Here is a 20,509-nt window from a genome sequence, read left to right on the forward strand (position 1 = left end):
ACATTCAAACAACTATACCATGCTGGCTCCACAAGGAACTATGTACATCTAAATTCGTTTAGGCTATGTGTATGTAATTTAAAGGTACAATTTTAATTTTGCTAATTGTTTATGTCACAACTGTTGCTGCTACATTCAGTGATATAAGGGAATTATGATTTATGAGAAACATTAGTACAAAAAACATTACTAAAGATTCTATATGGTGAAGCCTCCAGATGGCATGATTTCCCCATTAAATAGCATTGCTCCTTCTCTAACATGTTCTGTTTTTAGCATTAAAAAGAAACAGAAAATGGCCATCTGGTCAGTTCCAGTTCCTTCAGAGGAGTTTGGATGATGCAGTTACAGTCTCTGGATCCTGTGTATTCTCCCAGCCCTTGATCCCATTATTACTTTGCCTAAATTTACATCTCAGAGTCATGAGGATGCAGGGCTTGGGGGAAAAGTTACCTTTTTGGACTACAATTCCCAGGATCCTCTGGCCATCACAGCCACTGACCTTTTCTATACTCTGTAAGGAAGTGTATTCAATTCTGGAATTCTAGCCTTTGGCCCTCGGAAATCTCATTCATTCACATAACAGATACCCCTGAACCCAAGCTGGTTTCTGAGCCTTCAACAGCAATTGCCTATGAGTTTGCAAGCCTTGTTCTGTGGCAAGAAAAGTGAAACCAGAATTAGAGGAAGCTGAGAGTCTCAGGATGTTGAAAGCAGAACCAGGAACTACAACCAAACTCAAAGTACAGTCAGGTCCATATGAAAACCCATAGTCCTACCCATGACATCCCCACAGTTTCTGCTAGAGTACAGATTCTACTTAACCTGTAGAAGCCTTAGAGGCCCGTAGCCTTCCTTGTTTCTTGAACTTTATAAACTTTATTTAATGTAAAGACACATTAGACCAAATGCTGGCTGTGCTCCATGAGGGAGGCTCGATTCTCTCTGTCCTCACCAGCTTCCGTTGGACAAGTACTCTTCTTGCTAGAGTTTGAGTCTCCTTTATCCAAAACGTTTAGGACTAAAAATGTTTTGGATTTCTGATATTTTTGCATTTCTGATTACCTGTGTTTTACAGACATGATGCGATATCTTTAAGATGGGACCCACATCTAAACATCAAATTAATTTATGTTTTGTACCTTATGCCTTATACACATAGCCTGAAGCTAATTTTATATAATATTTTTTAATAATTTAGTGCATGGAACAAAACTTAGTGTAAACTGAACCGTCAGAAAGCAAAGGTGTTACTGCCTCAGCCACCTATGAAGAAAGTTTTTGTTTTTGGAATATTTTGGATTTTGGAAATTCTCTTCCCTAGGCTAAACATTTCCTTGAATAAAACTAGACTGACATATCCTGTAATGGCTTCTATGTCACTGAGGTCATGAATTTTCTCTGGGTTTTAGTCCATAATTTAAAGGAGCTTTTTAAAGGCCTGAACCCTACCTCCCCCCCCCCCCCAAAAAAAATAGGTTGAGCACCGTGAATATCCCCTTTAGACCCAAAACCAGAGCGGATTTGCTGCTGACACGGAAGCCACAGCTGGCACAGCTGGTGTCATGTCCTCTTACTTTCTTTTGATCTGCTTCTGCAACCTCCTGACAACTTTGGGCTCACTGTCCACGCAGATAGCACTCAGCTTGCCATCAAGGGAGTAGAACGGGTACCTAGAAGAGACAGACATCAACAGACTGGCATGAGAAAGTCCTAGGGAATTCAGAATTAATTCTGCAGCGTGGCAGCAGCCCAAGTCAAACCCAGTTTTAAAAGCACAAAAACACAACTTATAGACCACCCCTCACATAGCAGAGGATTTCCTGGGGAAGCCTCCCTTCCCTCCTCCCCAAAATGATCCCTAAAGCCAAAGGGAGAACTTGCAAGAATAGATGCTGCTTTAAGCATTAATGGCTCACGGCTCCTTTTTCTCAGGTATTTCAGATCAGGAGTTTTTAGCCTTTGGTTCTCCAGATGTTTTGGAGTTCAGCTCCCACAATCTCTCACCACGGCCCATGTTGACTAATGTTTCTAGGAACTGAAGTCCAAAGCCTTTGGAGGACCAAAAGTTGAGAACCACTGTTTCAGATGTCTGCTGCCATCATCCCCAACTACTAACCATGCTGGTTGAGGCTGATGGGGGCTCTAGTCCCAAAGACTCAGAGGGGACAGAGCTAAAGAAGACAGGTGTAAAGGGTCTGAGGGTTTTAAAATTGGGGTGGGCAAACTGTGGCTCCCCAAAGCTGTTTCTATGGTTCTCAACTCTTCCAGATTTCCCAGGCCACATTGGGACAGGGCTGGCCACAAACTGGGACAGGGCTGGGGAGATTCAGCTGGCACTCTTGAACAGCCCCATGAGCGACAATTTGCTTTTTAAATACTTTGGAAAAAGGGCACTGTTTTGTTTAATCCTCTGTCACCCCACTTTTTCAGCTGCTCTGAAAATGTTCCAGTTTCTTTATCCTCTTCCCAGTTTCTCTCGTTGTCCTCAGCTTATTTCAATTACTGCCACTGAATTCAAATGGCAAAGATAGTCAAATTAACTCAGCCAGGGGGGAGAGGAGGTGACTTGCCCTTTCCAGTAGGCTCAGGCAAAAGCAATCTGCTCATTGATAACTTTTGCCATCTCAACCACTCTCTGAGGTTGCTTGGCCACATGTGTCCTGGTTTTCATCTACGGTAGACTAGAGATTAGGATATGGACAAAATATGACAAGCCCAGTTTAGTCATCTTTGCTTCTGGGGAGAGTTTGGGGCTGATCTGCTCTAGGACCCATTTATTGGTCTTTTTAGTGGTCCAGGGCGGAACGCTTCTCCAGCACCGCATCTCAAAGGAATTGATTTTCTTCCTACCAGCTTTCTTCACTATCCAGCTCTCACAACCATACATAGAAATGGGAAATAGGATGGCATGGACAATCACAACTTTAGTATTTAGTAATATATCTTTCTATTTCAGGATCTTGTTTAGTTCCTTCATAGCTGCCCTTCCCAATCCTAGTCTTCTTCTGCTTTCTCGACTTCAGTTTCCACTCTGATTGATGATTGAGCCCAAGTATGGAAAATCTTGGACTATTTAAACTTCTTTATCATCCTTTCCTTGACCCATTCCTTAACCCACCATAACTGAAATAGACTTCCACTTGGCATATTTATGCTAGTCCATAGGCCCCCACCAAGGCCCCAGTCCCATTGCAGTTGCAAATAAAACAGGGCAGCATTTCCTAAACAGTTTAGCCAGCAGCCAGTAACTCAGAACGTTAGCTATGATGTGCTGGAGAGAGGATGATGATGGAGACCGGATTAAATACTGTGGGCATTTATGGCAGGAAGAAGGTTTCAAATTAAATTACTTCCAATTAATTTGCAAAATGCTCAGATGTGTTGCTTGTTTCTCACATGAGCAGAGTCTTCCTAAACAGAATAATGGACAACCATTTATTGTAACCATTTATTGGGGGGGGGGAGACGGGTTAGGTTGCTTAACACCCCTATATACCATCTTTCATTTCTACAGTCGGCCCTTCTTATACACAGATTTTTTATACACGGATTCAAGCATACACGGTTTGAAAATATTCCAAAAAAGTATAAATTTACCTTAATTTTCCATTTTTATAAGGGACACCATTTTGCTATGTCATTATATTTAATGGGACTTGAGCATACACGGATTTTGTTATACACGGGGGATCTTGGAACCAAACCCCAGAGTATAACAAGGGTCCACTGTATAAGCGTGCTGCTCTTTAGAATGGCTCTGGGGATATTTTCACTTAGCAGGATTCAGAAATATATTTTTCTACTTCCACATCTTTTTTTAAAAGACTTGAAATTCAACCCAGGGTTTTTTGTTTGTTTGTCCTGGCTCAGCTCAAGAGAGGCTGGCAAGGAGGAGAGGAAAGAGAAAGACCTGACTCCCATCTGAAGGCTTCAAGCAACAGTTTTCATCCACTGCATTTGTTAATCCACAAGTGTGTGTGTGTGTGTTAAAAAGCATAGCAAGTAGAATGGAACCACAATCTTTGTTGTTGTTGTGGGGCTTCAAGTTGATTCAGTTACAGCAGATCTTAGCTAGATTTGTTCCAAGGTAGTTTTGCCATTACCTTCCTCTAAGGATGAGGCTGTATCTGCACTGCAAAAATAATGCAGTTTCACGCTGCTTTAACTGCCATGGCTCAATGCTATGGAACACTTGAGATTTGTAGTTTTGTGAGATATTCAGCCTTCCCTGTCAGAGCACTCTGGTGCTAAAACAAACTTCAGATCCCAGTATTTCACTGAACTGAGACACAGCAATTAAAGTGTTGTCAAACTGCTTTATTTCTGCAGTGCAGATTCAGCTTGAAAGCACAGTGACCAGATGTCCTCCTTTTGCAGGACATGTCCTGCATTTCAGTCTTCTGTCCAGGAGGAGTCCCAAAATGTACTCCATTTGAGCGTGACTAAGAAACATGAATTTATAGTTATATTCATGTTTTTAGCTTTTATTTGGCATTGTCCTCCCTCAGAGCCCAGGGAAGCATTTCTGACTGACAGAGCAGATTCTCAGGAACTTTAGTTATTTTTGGACTTTGCCAGTATTATTTAAAAATACTTGTCTGTGCCTAATATGGCTGCTTTTCAAATAAAGTTAGTTTGCTTTGTCTTCTGAGACATTTCTCAGTAGAGAGATTTGACATTTTAGCTAACTGTACGATTTCCACAAATGTGCTTTGGGAGTGGATTTTCCTGCTTAAATAATAGGTGATGTTGGGAGATTATTTTATTTTCTGTCTGCTAAGGACAGGGTCATATTACTTAACCTATAAGAGAGTGAAGAATTTAGCACTGAGCGGCATGCAATTTGAATTTTGATATTGGCCCAATCTCCATGGGAGCACAGGAGTGAACTGAAGCCCAGGAAGGACCTTTAAAAGCAGACTGTATGAATAGCCAAAGAAATGCAAAACTTGTGGGTATGGTGAAGAGATGACAAGTTCAGCTTTAACTATGATTGTTGAGGAACCAAGGCAGGCATTCACTCCAAGCACCTGAGGAGCTAGACCAAGGGGCTGTGCACACTGTTGCGAAAGGGCTCCCTGGCAGTAGAGTTGGGGCAGTGTCCACATGATGCACGCCCTGACTCTGCCCCCAGAGCGCTGTGGCACCGTGCGCCATACCACATGATGCACAGCATCATGCACTCCTCTGGCTCTGTGTCCTAACGACACAGCGTCAAAGCAGAGTTGTAAATCCATGGTGCCACAGCTATTGACCTTTGTAATTGAAAGAAGTCGCTTTTTGTGGCTTGCTTTTGCGCCCTGCAAAGGCCACATTGGGGTCACGGCGTGCGGTTGCTGCAGCCCCAATCTAGCTGTAAAAGGGACAGCTAGAGGCCGCCCCTTAGGGGCTGTCTGCACAGCCCCAAAGGCTACAAAAATTTATGCTATAACTTCTTTTGCTTCACTAGTCTCAAAGGTGCTACAAAATCCCTTTGCATATTTCCCAAACTAACTGTGGTGCCCAGAACTGGAGACAGCATTCCAGGTGAGTCTGACCAAACCAAAACAGGACACTTCCCTTGATCTGGACACTATAATTCTGTTGATACAGCCTAGAACTGCACTGGCTTTTTCCTATATATGTTTACTTGCAAATAAGTCAGGCTGCATCCACACTGCACAAATAATCCAGGTTGATACTGCTTTAACTGCCATGGTGCAATGCTATGGAATTATGGAAATTGTAGTTTTGTGAGACATCTAGCCTTCTCTGTTAGAGAGCCCTGGTGCCACAACAAACTACAATTCCCAGAATTCCATAGCATTGAGCTAAGACAGTTAGAGTGGTGTCAACCTGGATTACTTCTGCAGTTTGGATGCAGACTTGGTTTAAGTACAACGAAACTTACTCATTTTTATGTGTGTTTAGGACTTCTTCAAGAAAGAATATAGGAGGAAAACCAATTCATTTGAGATGTGGCGCAGGAGGAGAGTGCTGAGGATCCCATGGACAGCAGCCAAAAAAACAAACAAATGGGTCCTAGAGCAGATCAAGCCAGAGATCTCCCTGGAAGAAGCCAAGACGACAAGATTTAAGACTGTCCTACTTTGGACACATTATGAGAAGACGTGAATCATTGGAAAAGACAATAAAGTTAGGAAAGGTGGAGGAAAGTAGAAAGAGAGGAAGGCCACATGATGGTCTTTATTAGAGAGACCACGAATAAAAGTTTGCAGGAGCTGGGCAGAGGAACAGAGGACAGGGGGGCCTGGAGGTTTCTCATCCACAGGGTCGCCATGGGTCGAGATCGATGCAAAGGCAGTTAACAACAACAAAGGACTTTAGACCTCATCCTGTTATAAAGTGCAATAACTGTGGGGAGGTGACATGACTATAGACTGCATCTTGCCAGGTTTCTAGGTAATCATTAAAATGGAGCAGATAATCGGCTGAGGGGATGGAGACGTGGACTTACATGTCAATTTCTTTTTTATTTGCACTGGTAATGATTTGCCACCATTCCTGTCCAATCTGATTGCCGCATTGTCCGACCTGCAGCCAAACCGCACACATGGCTTGTCGAAGAAGAAATAAATAGAGAACTCATAAAGCAATAAAGAAAAAGGCAAGACAGAAATACATATTGAGTATCCCTTGTCCAAAAATCCAAAATGCTCCAAAATCGAAAACTTTTTTCACGAGTGGCTGAGATAGTGGCACCTTTGCTTTCTGAAGGTTCAATGTACACAAACTTTGTTTCATGCACAACATTATTAAGGACTTGGAGAGGCTTTTGAGAAGTCCCATGGGCTGTTTCTAGGATTCCCAGAGGCCACATGTGGCCTGCGGGCTTCACTTTGCCCTGTCTTAAAGAAGTATTTTGGAAGTTCAGAACAAGAAACACCTTAGAGTCGTCAGAAGTTGGGAATGACTTGAAGGCACACAACATATAGCCTAAAGGTAATTTTTGTGCCTCTCCACATGCAGTATAGCTTAACATGCAATGTTTTAATTCACATGTAGTTTGGGGGTCAGAATATAGTGGCCCTCAAGATTTTGTTTCACTGCAACACCCAGCCATCCTTACCATTAGCTCTGATGCCTTGTGCAACTGGGAGCTACAATCCAACAACACCTGGAGGGCGGCACTACTCCAACTGCTGATTTTGTGCTAAATGCAAAGCCTGAAGTTTATGTGCTTTCTGCCCTCCTTTCTCCCCACATAACTTGGAAGAATAAATCAGAAATAAGTTTCACTTAGAAGATTCCTGATTTGTCATTACATGCAAACCTCAAATTGTGGTTTAAAGGGCTATCCCATTGTTAAACAAGTCAGTTCCAATCTCTGGAATGTTTTGTGAGCTTTTGGAATTGTATACCTTATTTGAATCCACAATTTTTAGTTCACACATCATGAGAACTGGGAATCCCGATTCCTTTAAAGAAATTAATTGGATATTTAATGTATAATTACAATGAAGGAACAAAGAGAGAGGAAGAGGGGGAAGGAAGGGGGGTTATACACTCATCCCTCCACATCTGCAGCTTTTACTTTTGTGGATTTGATTATTCATGGATTAATATGTTCTCTCTAGGAATATCTAGATCCTCCAGCACAACTCTATGCTCAACTTTAACCAACAGTTGCACTGAAGGACCTAGATTCCTAGAGAGAACACTCTGCTAAGCATTTGTAGCTCCTCCACTGCAATTCTATGGTCAATGTCTGCCAGATGTTGACCACAGAGTTGCACTGAGGACCTAGAGATTCCTAGAGAGGTGTTTTCTCAGGTAAAAACACAGTGTTTTTGTTATTTGTGGTTTTTCCACATTCACGGGGTCCTATGCCCTTAACCCCAGCAAATGTGGCGGGACAAGTGTAGAAGATGTTTTGGCTGCCCAGTGAAAGCTTAAAAGAGATTGAGTGAGTCTAACTTCCTTGGGTAGGGAGATTTCCAATCAGGGTGCTGCTACAGAGAAGGGCCTGTTATACGTAGGCTGCATCCGCACTGCAGAATAATCCAGTTTGACACCACTTTAACTGCCATGGCTCAATGCAATGGAATTCCGGGAACTGTAGTTTGCTGTGGTCTGAGAGCTCTCTGACAGACAATGCTAAATGTCACACAAAACTACGAATCCCAGAATTCCATCACATTAAACCATAGCAGTTAAAGTGGTGTCTAACTGGATTATTTCTGCACTGTGGTTGCAGCCTCTGATATCCACCTAGCTTCACAAGGTGTTGGGACAAGCAACAAGGCCTTCTCCGAGGAGCTCCAATTTCAGGCAGCAGCATCTTTACAAAACTTCAAGCCCTTTAACACTCCTGTGCAGATTTCATATTTTTCCCCTGTGACCGAATCCAGAGGAAATAAATGTCAACTGAGTAGATGGAGAAAGTCTTCTGTCTGTTACCTGGGAAGAGGATGCAGTCTTTTTACCAATTTCTTTTAACAGGTAAAATTGAACCACAACATCTCTCCACACTACCACATTCCTACCTGCTTGGCAACACTATTTCTCCCATTAAATAAAAAATCAGACTGCAACTCCTAGCATTCCTTACCAGGGTCTGTAGTGGTCAGGGCTTATGGGGGTTGCAGTCCAACAATCTCTGCTGGGCCACAAATTTCCCACACCAGGAGCAGAAACCCATCAATATATTTATTTCTTGCCCCTGTTTGGAGGCAAGCAGCTTGTGTCAAGCAGGTTTTGTTGGAAAGCAACCTAATCTGTTATTTACTGTATTTTCTGGCGTATAAGACTACTTTTTAACCCAGGAAAATCTTCTCAAAAGTCAGAGGTCGTCTTACACGCCGGGTCTTATAGGGCAGGTGCTGAAACTTCCAAGCCAGACTGGAGAGTCTGCAGTCACCGCATATAGTGGGGGGAGCTTAAAAAAGGCCGCGGATGCATCCCCACCGTATGCGGTGATTGTATGAAAGCAGCTACCACTCTGATAGTCTTGGAGACAGGGAGGGCTGGGCAGGCAGGGAGAGCTGACCAGTCCAAGCAGGCTTGGTATACAACAAGGTTTCCTGCTAAGTACCTGCATGTCATAAGCATTTGAATTAAAATTACCAGATTGAAATCAAATCTGATGGTTTTAAAAAAATTATTTGGTGTGCGTTGGAAAAGGGGTAGTCTTATACGGTGAGTATATCCCAAAATCTATATTTTAACTGGAAAAGTTGGGGGTCATCTTATACGCCGGAAAATACGGTAATAACGGACATGATAAGGCACAGAGCAGGCAAGAGAAGCTTTACTACACACTACATCAAGGCAGAGAAATGAATACAAATAAGAAGATAACCAAAAGCCCTACCCACAATTCTGTCTCTGAAAACAGTGTTTTATGTGTAGAACACACAAGCTGAATCTGCACTGCAGGATGAATGCAGCCTGACATATTGCTTTAACTGTCATGGCTTCATCTTATGCAAACCTGGGATTTGTAGTTAGCTGTGGCACCAGAACTTTCTGAGTGGAGGCTAATTATCTCACAACAAAACAATAGCAACAAACAAATCCCAGATTTCCATAGCACCGAGCCATGTCAGTTCAAGTGGCATCAAACTGCATTATTTCTGCAATGTGGATGCAGCCCCAGTGAGTTTATGGCACTTCCAGGCAATGCTTAGGGGATTGCTCTTTGCATCTACAGCACCTTAATCCAACAGGTACAGCTTCCTCCAGTGCTCCAACTTCATGCTAGTCCTTCCCTGTTGGATTTCAGACAGCAAAGCCAAATTTGTTAAAGGCACAGATCTTGTGCTAAAACAAAACTTTGGCAACAGTAACGTGGGGTGGGGAATCAAAAGGGGGAAAAAATACTTTGGGTAAACCAGAGAGGAAAAAATATTCATTTCTTTGGGGGGGGGGGAAACCAACCCTGAAATCCAAGATTTAACAAGGAGGGCTTCCATGCCTTACCTGGCAATGCTGGCTCCTTGTTTCTCCCTCCTTGCTTTTCTCCTGGCTACTGAAGAGTTACTGCTGGTAGGTACAACCCAGGTGAAGCTACCTTTGCGGCATTAGTCTCCTTTCCAATAAAGCAAGGGAATGAGGATGTTCTCCTGCCCTTAAAAAGAACAAGCGTATTGGTGAAACAACACAAGTTGTTTGCACAAGTGGGATGCCTCCTTCCGGTAAGTGTGCTATCTTTAAACACTTTAGTTAAGCTTTTAAAACTAAGAAGGCTGTAAAGGTTGAGTTTTCCTTGTCCAAAATACTTGGGACCAGAAGTGTTTAGATTTTGGAATATTTGCAGATACATCATGAGATACCTTGGAGATGGGGCCCAATTCATTTACGTTTTGTATAAGAGATATGTAAAACTTAAATGAATTTCATGTGTAGACTTGGGCTCCATCTCCAAGGTTTCTTGTGATGTATATAACTTCTACGATAGCCAGTGTGTGGTGCAGTGGTTTGAGCATTGGACTATGACTCTGGAGAATAGGTTCAAATCCCTACTCAGTCATGAAACCCACTGAGTGACCTTGGGCAAGTCATACTCTCTCAGCCCCAGAGGATGACAATGGCAAACCCCATCTGAAGAAACTTGCCAAGAAAACCCCATGATAGTCACCTGAAGTCGGGAACAACTTGAAGGCACACAACAACAACAATGAACACCTTAACACATAGCCTGAAGGTAATTTTCTACACAATATTTTAAATAATTTTTTACATGGAAGAAAGCCTGTTACAGACTGCTAAAATAAAGCTGCTTTGGGTCTCTTTGGAGGTATGCTGTTTAAATGATGCATGCATCCTAAGAATCCAGAAGCTGCACCAAAGCTGCACTCCAGTGCTTAGGAATGGAGTGTGGCTTTGGCGCGACCTCCGGACTCTTAGGACCCATGCATCATTTAAATAGCATACCTCCAAAGAGACCCGAAGAAGCTTTATTTTGGCAGTCTGTAACAGGCTAGTGTTTGTTTACATTGAACCACCAGAAAGCAATGTGAGCTGCCTCTCCTGGGGTGCATCTACATAATGAAGTTTGACACCACTAACTGCTATGGCTCCATCCTACAAAATCCTGGGATTTGTAGTTTGACGAAGTACCAGCACTCTTTGGCAGAGAAGACTAAAGACCGTGTAAAAGTACACATCCCAGGATTCCATAGGATGGAGCTGCAGCACTTCAAGTGCTGTCAAACTGAATTATTTCTACAGTGTGCCAATTTTTATTGCTTGTAGAATTTTAATAAAAATGATTTAAAACAAGTTCCACCAGACAATGGGTCTATTTTAATTAAGACTACCAATAAGACTGTGGGCATTATGCTAGTATTGCTGTAGTGTAAAAAATTAAAGGTTTGTCTAAATAAAATTAGTACTTTCCAGAAAAATAATGGAGGCCAAAAATCATAGCAGTGGGATCATATGCAGCTCACAAATCTATATGTATCATCCATCTATTCTTGTTTTCCACTGCTGTGCTTTTAGTACCCTTTAAGAATATTATACAATTTGAGTATACTGTATAATACAAAAATCTTACTGTGCAATTTAGCATAGCAACTCCATCTAAATAACTGGGGATTTATCTGGGCTCTCCTTGCCAAAAGCACCCTAAGCTTAAATTGGATTAAAATGGCTGTGAAAGAGCCACTTAATCGTGCCTCCAGTGATCCAGAAAGATTGTAAATTTTGGGGAAACTGAGTTAATTTGAATATTTATATCGTTTCCATTAACCCTGCAATTTCAAATTACAGACTCAGACCTATTCTGTACCTATTTCGTGGATTGCCATCTGACAATATGTATTTCATAGAATCTTACAGTTGGAAGAAACTGCAAAGGGCATCTAGACTAACTAACGCCTTGCCACACAGAAATACACAACAAAAGCGCACCCAAGAGATGGGCATCCTCTGTTTAAAGACATTCGAAGAAGGAACATTTGAACCTTGATGAAATTTATATTTCTCTCTGGCTATCCAAGAACTGTGTTTTCAGACTTTTGTGCTTCATGCCGAGTATATGCTTTTTGTGTATGTTAATATACAAAACAGCAGAAGCTGTTCAGCTGGCAGGATAACTTTTTATCTTGCTCAGACAAGTCGATTACTTTTCCCTCGGGACTATGCATGTGTAGGATTGGGATTTCATTGGGTTGGAATAGGGTGGGAATCATGAGGCTTCTCAAGGTGTTGTTGGACTGCAAATCCCAGCCAGCACAGCCAGTGGGGAAGAAGGCCGGGTGTCATAGTCCAGCATCTGGAGGACACAATTCTCACTCTTGGGTTAGAAAGGGATTTCCTGATGTTTTGGACATCAGCTCCCAGGATTCCTGACCGCTGGCCAAGATGACTGGGGTTTCAGGGAGTTGAAGTCCAAAACACCTGGAGGGCCAACTTTGGGGAATCACTGGGTTAGAAGCTCTATAATCAAGGTTGCACAACTGTGGCCTTCCAGATGTGTTTGGATTGTACTGGCCCTTCTTATACACGGATTTTTTATACACAGATTCATGCTCCATGGTTTGAAAATATTTTTTAAAAGTATAAATTTCAAATATCAAACCTTGATTTTCCATTTTTTATAAGGGATACCATTTTGCTATGTCATTATATTTAATGGGACTTGAGCATCCACGGATTTTGTTATCCACGGGGGATCTTGGAACCAAACCCCGGCGGATAACAAGGGTCCACTGTTGTGTATATATGTGCCTTCAAGCTGCACGTCAGCTTCAGGTGGCTGCATGAGTTTCATAGGGTTTGTTTTGGCAAGGAGTACTCAACAGTGGTTTTGCCAGTTCCTTCCTCTGAAACAGAGCCTACAGCACCTGATAATCATTGGTGGTTTCCCATCCAAGTGCTAAACAGGGGTGACCTTGCTTAGCTTCCAAGATCAGGTGGGATCTGGTGCCTTAGACTGGTTTTTGGATTGCATGTCCCTTAATCACTTATCATAGACTTCACTGGCTAAGGCTGTTGGGTATTCTGTACCAAAAACATCTGGAAAATCAGTTGCCCATGTCTGGTATTATGCCCTTCCAAATGACATGGGAAAAAACTTTTATATTTAGGCAGGCATTTGGTTTTTAATTTGCTGCAGCAAATGCAGACTTTCATGTGTGTGTGTGTCAAGTTTCTATTTTATTATGTTGTTATTATTTTATTTAATATTATATAAATATATTTATATTATTATTATTTTATTATGTTTTTAATACATGGATAAAAATCCATGTTTTTAACTTTAAACAGCATTGTGGTTTAATTTTATTTTAACTCTTCTAACAGTTTTTTTTTAATTGTACTTTGTTTTACATGGTTGTGAGCCACCTTGAGCCCTGTGCCAGAAGAAAAGTGGGATGTTAATTAATTAATTGATTGACTGATTAAACGTGATCGCGGTACACCTCTAACTTCGCCTGCAGAAATGTAGAGTATTAAGCCTGTTCTGCTTTCTATGGTTGAGCAGCCGGCCTGTTGCCTAGAAAGTTAGACTATCAGTGCTGTGGGCTCTGTAGAAATAATACCCTTTGACACCACTTCTTTGACCACTTCTTGGTCAAACTGGATTATTTCTGCAGTGCAGATGCAGCCTCAGAGTTCTTGTTCCATTTGTTCTTTTCCCTTCGTTTGCTATAGAGGAATGATATTTTGCTTTCTTCAGCAAAGAGAATAAACAGAGGATGGGAACAGCTAGCTGCCACCTCCTCAGCTTGCAATCCCAGTACAGGTAAAAGGTCACCTTTCCAGGTTGCAACCTAGCAATCTCCTTGCTCTAGAACCTGTTTTGGGCATGTAACAACTCCTCTTGCCTATTAAATGCATGTTAGTTTTTTCACTGCCCTTCAATGTGGATTCCCAGATACTGTGTGACTGCATTCTGTGACTCACAGTTGCAGATTGTTTTGCTTGCGGGTTCATAACCAGTTATTGAACAATTAAGTGGCTAATGCACACTACTGTACTTGAATACTAGGGGGTATGATCCATATGTCAAAATAGAAGTAGTGTCTATGTATTCATTATGCAGATTTCTTTCCCACGCTATTTCAACGTAAATGTGTGCTTTATTCTCACAAGGAATAGGCTGTGCACCGTAAAAAAAAAAAGGCCTATGCTTTTGACAGTTACATGGGAGGAATAGCCCAGTGAAACCTGAATGCACATTTTAATCTGTGATGTTCATTATTGTGTGTGTGTACTTTCAAGCTGCTGTCAACTTATGGTGACCCCATGAATTTCAGTGGGTTTTATTTCACAAAATAATGAACACCACAGACTGTTATTCCCATGTAAGTGTCAAAAGTGCATCCTTAGAGGTGGTTTTGCCAGTTGAAAATCTCTCTCTCAAATATTGCCTATGGTGGTTGGTAGTTTCCATCCAAGTACTAACCTGGGCTGACCCTGCTTAGCTTCCAAGATCAAATGGGATCTGGTACCTTTAGCGTATTTAGGCTGTGATGCTCATCATTACCAACTTTTTTTTGTTGTGTGCCATTTTTTATTGCCTTTATTTGCTTTTATACATCCTGAATGGTCCATAAATACTAATAAGATTGAATAGGAGGTTTTTGAATAAGTCAGAATTCAAGTCATGTGCACAGTTGGTTGCACAGGGAAGCCAAAACTGGTTTAAGCTTTCTGTCATACATTCCCCGCCAAGAAATTAAATACTGATTGTGCTTCTCTGCTAAAATACAGGTATAACAAAAAGTGTTGTCCACTTTTAGGCTGTCCCAGATCTTCTTTTTAAACAGAGTTGTTTCTCAGCAATGAAGCCAATAAAGCTCTCGCTGGTGTAGAGATAAAGCAACAAGAATGCTGAATTTATTGCAAACCAGGTTGATTTTAAAAGTATTAGTACAATGGCAAGTCAGAAAAAAAGAGAGTTGGCAATCTTAGCAGGAACTAGTTTTGTATGGTGCAATTGTAAATGTGGGATATCAGTTCCCCATTTGGATTAGGCCTTTAAACTAAGCCCAGAAACAACCAGGAAAGCCTTCTAAACATACTAGGAAGGGAGTTAAGTGATATGCTCTTACAATGATCTAGCAGCTATCTTGTTGACCAAATGAGCTTAAGTATAAAGTGTATTATTTTAATTAAATGGGCATGGAAAGGGGTTCACATTTCACGTCAGAAGCTGCAAGGGAATTATATTGTTGTTGTTATGTGCCTTCAAATTGACATTAACTTATGGAGACTCTATCCTAGAGTTTCCTTGGCAAGGTTTGCCATTGCTTTCTGCTAAGACTGGTCCAGGGTCACCAGGAATTGAACTGTGGTCCCCCAAAGTCCCAGTCCAACACTTAAATCACTGGCTCTCTGGGAGTTAATATGCATTTTCACTCTTTGAATACTGGGTCCTTTCAAGCTGAAATCTGAGAAACCTTGAAATAGAATAAATTGATTGTAACTTGAAACAGATAAGATGAACATTTTAAAATGAAGGTGCGCTCTGAATCGGTGGAATTGTTTAATACTTCTTTACTTGGCTAGTGCATATTGCAGCAATTTCTGTCTCTAACGTTTCAGGAATCAGTAATTGTGGAATAAAGGACACCTAAGTGCTTAACAGCATTGTGTGTGTCCCTTGTGGTTTTCAATGGATCTGTTGGTTAATGGCTGTCTTTTATTATATATCACACACACAGAGGACCTGAAACATGTTATGAAACATTTTCTAGTTATACTGATACGGGTGTCTTACCTATATGCAATCTGAACCCCTGTATGCTGGATCCTTTGGTGCTGGTCAAAGAAAAATAGTTGAAACCCTAGAAATAAGGGAGTAAAAGATCACAGCCAAGGGCTTTGAAACATCTCTGTATTATAGAAGAACAAGTTGAGTACTCTTCTCTGGAATGTCAAAATATTCCAAAATTGACCACATGGATGGCTGCGATAGTGACACCTTTCCTTTCTGATGGTTAAATGTACACAAAATTTGGCTGCTGCCACACTGTGGAATGAATGCAGTTTGACACTGCTTTAACTGCCATGGCTCAATGCTATGGAATCCGGGATTTGTAGTCTGTTGTGGCACCAGAGCTCTCTGACAGAAAAGGCTAACATTTCAGACGATGACAAATCCCAGAACTTGAGCCATGGTAGTTAAAGCAGTGCCAAGCTGAATTCATTCTAGAGTGTAGAAGCCTCAGTTTCATGCACAAAATTATTCAAAATATTGTGTAAAAATTACCTTCAGGCTCTGTATATAAGATGTATATGAAATATAAATGAATTTTGTGTTTAGAACTGAATCCCATCTCCCAAAATATCTCAACACAGATAGGCGAATATTCCAAAATATGAGAATCTCGGTTATCCAAACACTTCTAGTACCAAGTATTACAGATAAGGGAGGCTCATTCTATAGTTAAATGAATTTGAGTTGGATGTTAGGGAATTAGAAACATAGATCCAAAAATTATTAACAGTGAAGATTAAAAGGTAATGAGCATTTAAAAATCAGTGATACAACTCAATACAGAGGAATGTATAACACGCAAGCTGTTCCTTTATGGAACTGGTTGGACATTTTTGGCCAATGTGGAGCGTCCACACTGAATCCAAGTTTGAGGAAAATGAGTTGCACATGGGGTGCCATTTTGTTTGCATTCTGCACTGGCTGGATGTATGTGTTCATGGACATTTGGGTGTGTAGTTAGTTGTGCAACTCTGTCATTCATTGTGCAGTACAGACAATGCATACATAACTCTCCATATGAAGACTTAATGCTAAGCACCTCTGATATACAATATCAGAAACAGTGTGTTTGTGTGTGACCATTCATTCATTTATTTATTTACAAAAATATTTGTACATGTGTGTGCCTTCAAGTCCTATGTCAACTTATGGCGACCCCATAAATTTAACAGGGTTTTCTTTGCTAAGGAATAGAGCCAGTGTGGCGTAGTGGTTTGAGAGTTGGACTATGATTCTGAAGACCAGGGTTCAAATCCCTGCTGAGCCACAAAACCCACTGGGTGACCTTGGACAAGCTGCACTGTCTCAGCCTCAGGGTATGGCAATGGCAAACCCCCTGTGAAGAAACTTCTCAAGAAAACCCTGCAATAGGTTCGCCTTAGGGTCATCATGAGTCAGAAACAACTTGAAGGCACACAACAATAACAAGAAGCTCAGGGTTAGTTTTGCCAGTCCCTTGCTCTGGCAGTCCCTACAGGACCTGGGGCTCATTGGCAGTCTCCCATCCAAGTACTAACCAGGGCTGAATCTGCTTAGCTCCCAAGATCAGATGGGATCTGGTGCCTTTTTGGGTATTTTGACTGACTCTGACTCCAACCAAAATTGCTTCCACAGCCTTGATTTAAAACCATGTGGATGCTGAAGGAGGTGTTTTGTCTTCTGAGCAAAGAGTGGTTGAAGGAACTGAGTTTAAAGAATCCTTGAATGCAGAAGCTGGGATATTTCCTTTAACCCCTCAAGTTTTTTTTGAATTAAAACAAAGCAATGTAATGGCTAAGATGGCCATGCCATTTGGGGAGACTGGTTTCAATAGGACTGTCAGAGACCTTCAGAGAAATGACAATGGCTCTTTTTCTGCCTTCCAGGAAGCTCTTCACCTTGGCCTCTCTTGGCCATTGCAGAACAATGCAAGGGGATTTCTAGCTTCTTAAACAAGTTTATCAGATCCTACCCAATAAACCCATGACTTTAGGAAAAATATTGGACTTTATCTTCCATGCTGCTGAAGCATGGCTTTCTCATGCGAGAATAACTTTTTCAACAACTTTCTAAAGAAATGTGTAAAAAAATTCAAAAGATTGAACAACATGGGCTTGGTTTGTTGTTGTGTACCTTTCAAACTGATTCTTATGTTATGGCAACCCTGTCCTATGGTGGTTGTTTGGTTTTTTGTTTGTTGGCAAGATTTATTCAGAGGTTTGCCATTGCCTTCCTCTGCGGCTGAGAGAGTGGGACTTACCCAAGGTCAATCCAGGGGTTTATACTGTACTCCTTGTTGTAAAAAAAAGGCCTCTCCTAGGCAAGGATTTGGTCTCCCAGGCTCCAGGTCCAATTTGTTTGCTATCTCCTTATGGATCCATATGGGCAGCTTTGATTTCAAACACTAAAAAAGTTCAGAAAGTGAGAAAAGTAAAACTACAATAAAGGGGAAATATGTCTGTAGGCACTGAGGATATTGTTAAGTACACACATACACACAAGTATAAGCATAAACATTAAGGAAGAAAGTATAAATGTTTACAAAGTTCAAATAGTTCAGAAAGTGGGAAAAGTACCATTTTAAGGAGGGAAAGGGTGGTAGGCACTACTAATTTTGTTTTATACGCTGTTATACACTCTTGTTGTTGTGTGCCTTTAAGTTGTTTTTGACTTATGGCAACTCTAAAGCGAACCTATAATGGAGTTTTCTGGGCCTGAGTGTGTGACTCACCTCATTCCATACACACAGGCTGCATCTGCACTGCAGAAATAATGCAGTTTGACGCTTCTTTAACTGTCATGGCTCCATGCTATGAAATCCTGGGATGTGTAGTTTTGTGAGATACTGCTTATTGCCATGGCTCAGGGCTGTGAAAGCCTAGGAGTTGTCATTTTGTGGGATATATAGCCTTCTATGTCACAGGGAACAAATTACAGATCCCAGGATCCGTTAACATGGAGCCAGGGCAGTTTAAAAAGGTGTCAAACTGCATTAAAGTCCTGCAGTGTAGAAGCAGCTATCCAGTTTAAGACTACTTTAACTGCCATGGCTCAGGGCTGTGGAAGTCTAGGGATTGTAGTTTTGTGGGATATATAGCCTTGTGTGTCACAGGGAGCAAACTACAGATCCCAGGATCCCATATCATGGAGCCAGGGCAGTTAAAATGCTGTCAAACTGCATTAATCCTGCAGTATAGATGCAGCTAAGAAGGAAAAGAAGTAGAAACCAGCCTGGCTTACCTTCTTCACTGTGTCTCCTTTTGCAAGGGAGGGATGGTGGCAGTTGCAGAACAAATCAAAGCAACCTGGGACTTGTAGTTTTGTGGGATATACTGCCTTCTGTGTCAGAGGGAGCAAACTACAGATCCCAGGATACCTTAACATGGAGCCAGGGCTGTTAAAAAAGGTATCAAACTGCATTAAAATCCTGCAGTGTAGAGGCAGCTATCCAGTTTGACACTGCTTTAACTGCCATGGCTCAGGGCTGTGGAAGTCTTGGGATTGTAGTTTTGCAGGATATATAGCCTCCTGTGTCAGAAGGAAGAAACTACAGACCCCAGGATCCCTTAATATGGATCCATGGCAGTTAAAGTGGTGTCAGACTCCATTAATCCTGTAGTGTAGATGCAGCTAAGAAGGAGAAGAGGCAGAAAGCAGTTTGGCTTACCTTTTTTCCAGTGCAAAAGGGAGGCTTGGTGGCAATGATAGAACAAATGAAAGCAACCTGGGACTTGTAGTTTTGTGGGATATGTAGCCTCCTGTGTCAGAGGGAGCAAACTACAGATCCCAAGATCCCTTAACCTGGAGCCAGGGCAGTTTAAAAAGGTGTCAAATTGCATGCAATCCTGCAGTGTATGTGCATTTCAGAAGGAGAGGAGGTGGAAAGCAGCCTGGCTTAACCTTTTTTAGTAGTTTCTCCTTTTGCAAGGGAGGGAGGCAGTTGCAACTTGGGACTTGTAGTTTTGTGGGATATATAGCCCTGTGTGTCAGAGGGAGCAAAATTACAGATCCCTAGATCTGTTAACATGGAGCCAGGGCAGTTTTAAAAAAGTGTCAAAAGTGCACGAAAACCCTGCAGTGTCGAGGCAGCTATCTATGTGGGTGCATTTCAGAAGGAGAGGAGGTGGGAAGCAGCAGCCTGGCTTACCTTTTTTCTCACTCAGTGCAAAAGGGAGTTGCTTGGTGGCAGTTGCAAAAAGCCAGCGCAAGGCACGCAACCCAGGGCTGTGTGTGTCTCTCTCTCTGCAATGATGCCTTTCCTTCCCCCTCCTTTCTGGGGCTGGTAGGAAGTCGACGAATTACCGTTTCCGTTTGTACGTTTCAGGACATCATCATCATCAGGAGGAGGAAGCAGAAGCAGAAGCGGAAGGCTTGTCCTCGGAGGGCTTGCTGTGCCTAAGGACGAAGGAACAGCAAATATAAACCCATTGCAACCTAAAGAAAAAGAAGAAGGGACAGGGTGAGAGAATCTCAAAAAAGCAAACACCCCTTTTGCTTTTGCAAAGCAACGAGGCCCTATATTTGCACAGAAAATACAACAAAATAGGATTATTTCAAGAAAGGAAGAGAGAAGACTCTCCCCCTCCTCTCCAGTTTTGCAAAAGAAAAGCAAGGAGGTAAACATTTTCAAAAACAGGGGGGAAAGGATTTGAAAAAGGGAGGCAACCTTCCTTCCTCTCTTCTAACTTGAGGATTTATCATTTTGTCCTTCTTCCTAGGATGATGATTATTATCATTTGATTCATTTTTTCCCTTTTTTTGGAAGGAGAGGTGATATTCTCCTGCCTTTTTATTTGCTCGCTTGGATTATTACTAAAGAAGAAGAAGAATCTGCAAGCTTGGTTCCCCCCCCCC

General features: G+C 41.7%; 1 protein-coding gene across 10 annotated transcripts in view; it reads right to left on the minus strand.

Moving 5' to 3' along the window:
• The window catches only part of LOC121935080 (tubulin beta-1 chain-like), a 30,830-nt gene extending 10,387 nt beyond the window's left edge, over positions 1-20,443 (minus strand). Inside the window, exons 1-6 of one of the 10 annotated variants that reach the window (XM_042476187.1) lie at positions 19,803-20,439; positions 17,916-18,059; positions 15,677-15,743; positions 9,925-10,067; positions 6,461-6,560; positions 1,578-1,673 (exon numbers count right to left, since the gene is read on the minus strand). In XM_042476187.1, coding sequence (XP_042332121.1) covers positions 1,578-1,673; positions 6,461-6,558 — 194 coding nt within the window. In that variant the 5' untranslated portion in view covers positions 6,559-6,560; positions 9,925-10,067; positions 15,677-15,743; positions 17,916-18,059; positions 19,803-20,439. Of the gene's footprint in view, positions 1-1,577; positions 1,674-6,460; positions 6,561-9,924; positions 10,073-15,676; positions 15,744-17,915; positions 18,060-19,802 lie in introns of all 10 variants that reach the window. The other 9 variants (XM_042476184.1, XM_042476192.1, XM_042476185.1 and 6 more) reach the window with 9 other exon arrangements.
• Between the last annotated feature and the right edge of the window lie 66 nt (positions 20,444-20,509).

The sequence above is a fragment of the Sceloporus undulatus genome, chromosome 6 (genome assembly GCF_019175285.1).
Source record: "Sceloporus undulatus isolate JIND9_A2432 ecotype Alabama chromosome 6, SceUnd_v1.1, whole genome shotgun sequence".
Lineage (NCBI taxonomy): Eukaryota > Metazoa > Chordata > Lepidosauria > Squamata > Phrynosomatidae > Sceloporus > Sceloporus undulatus.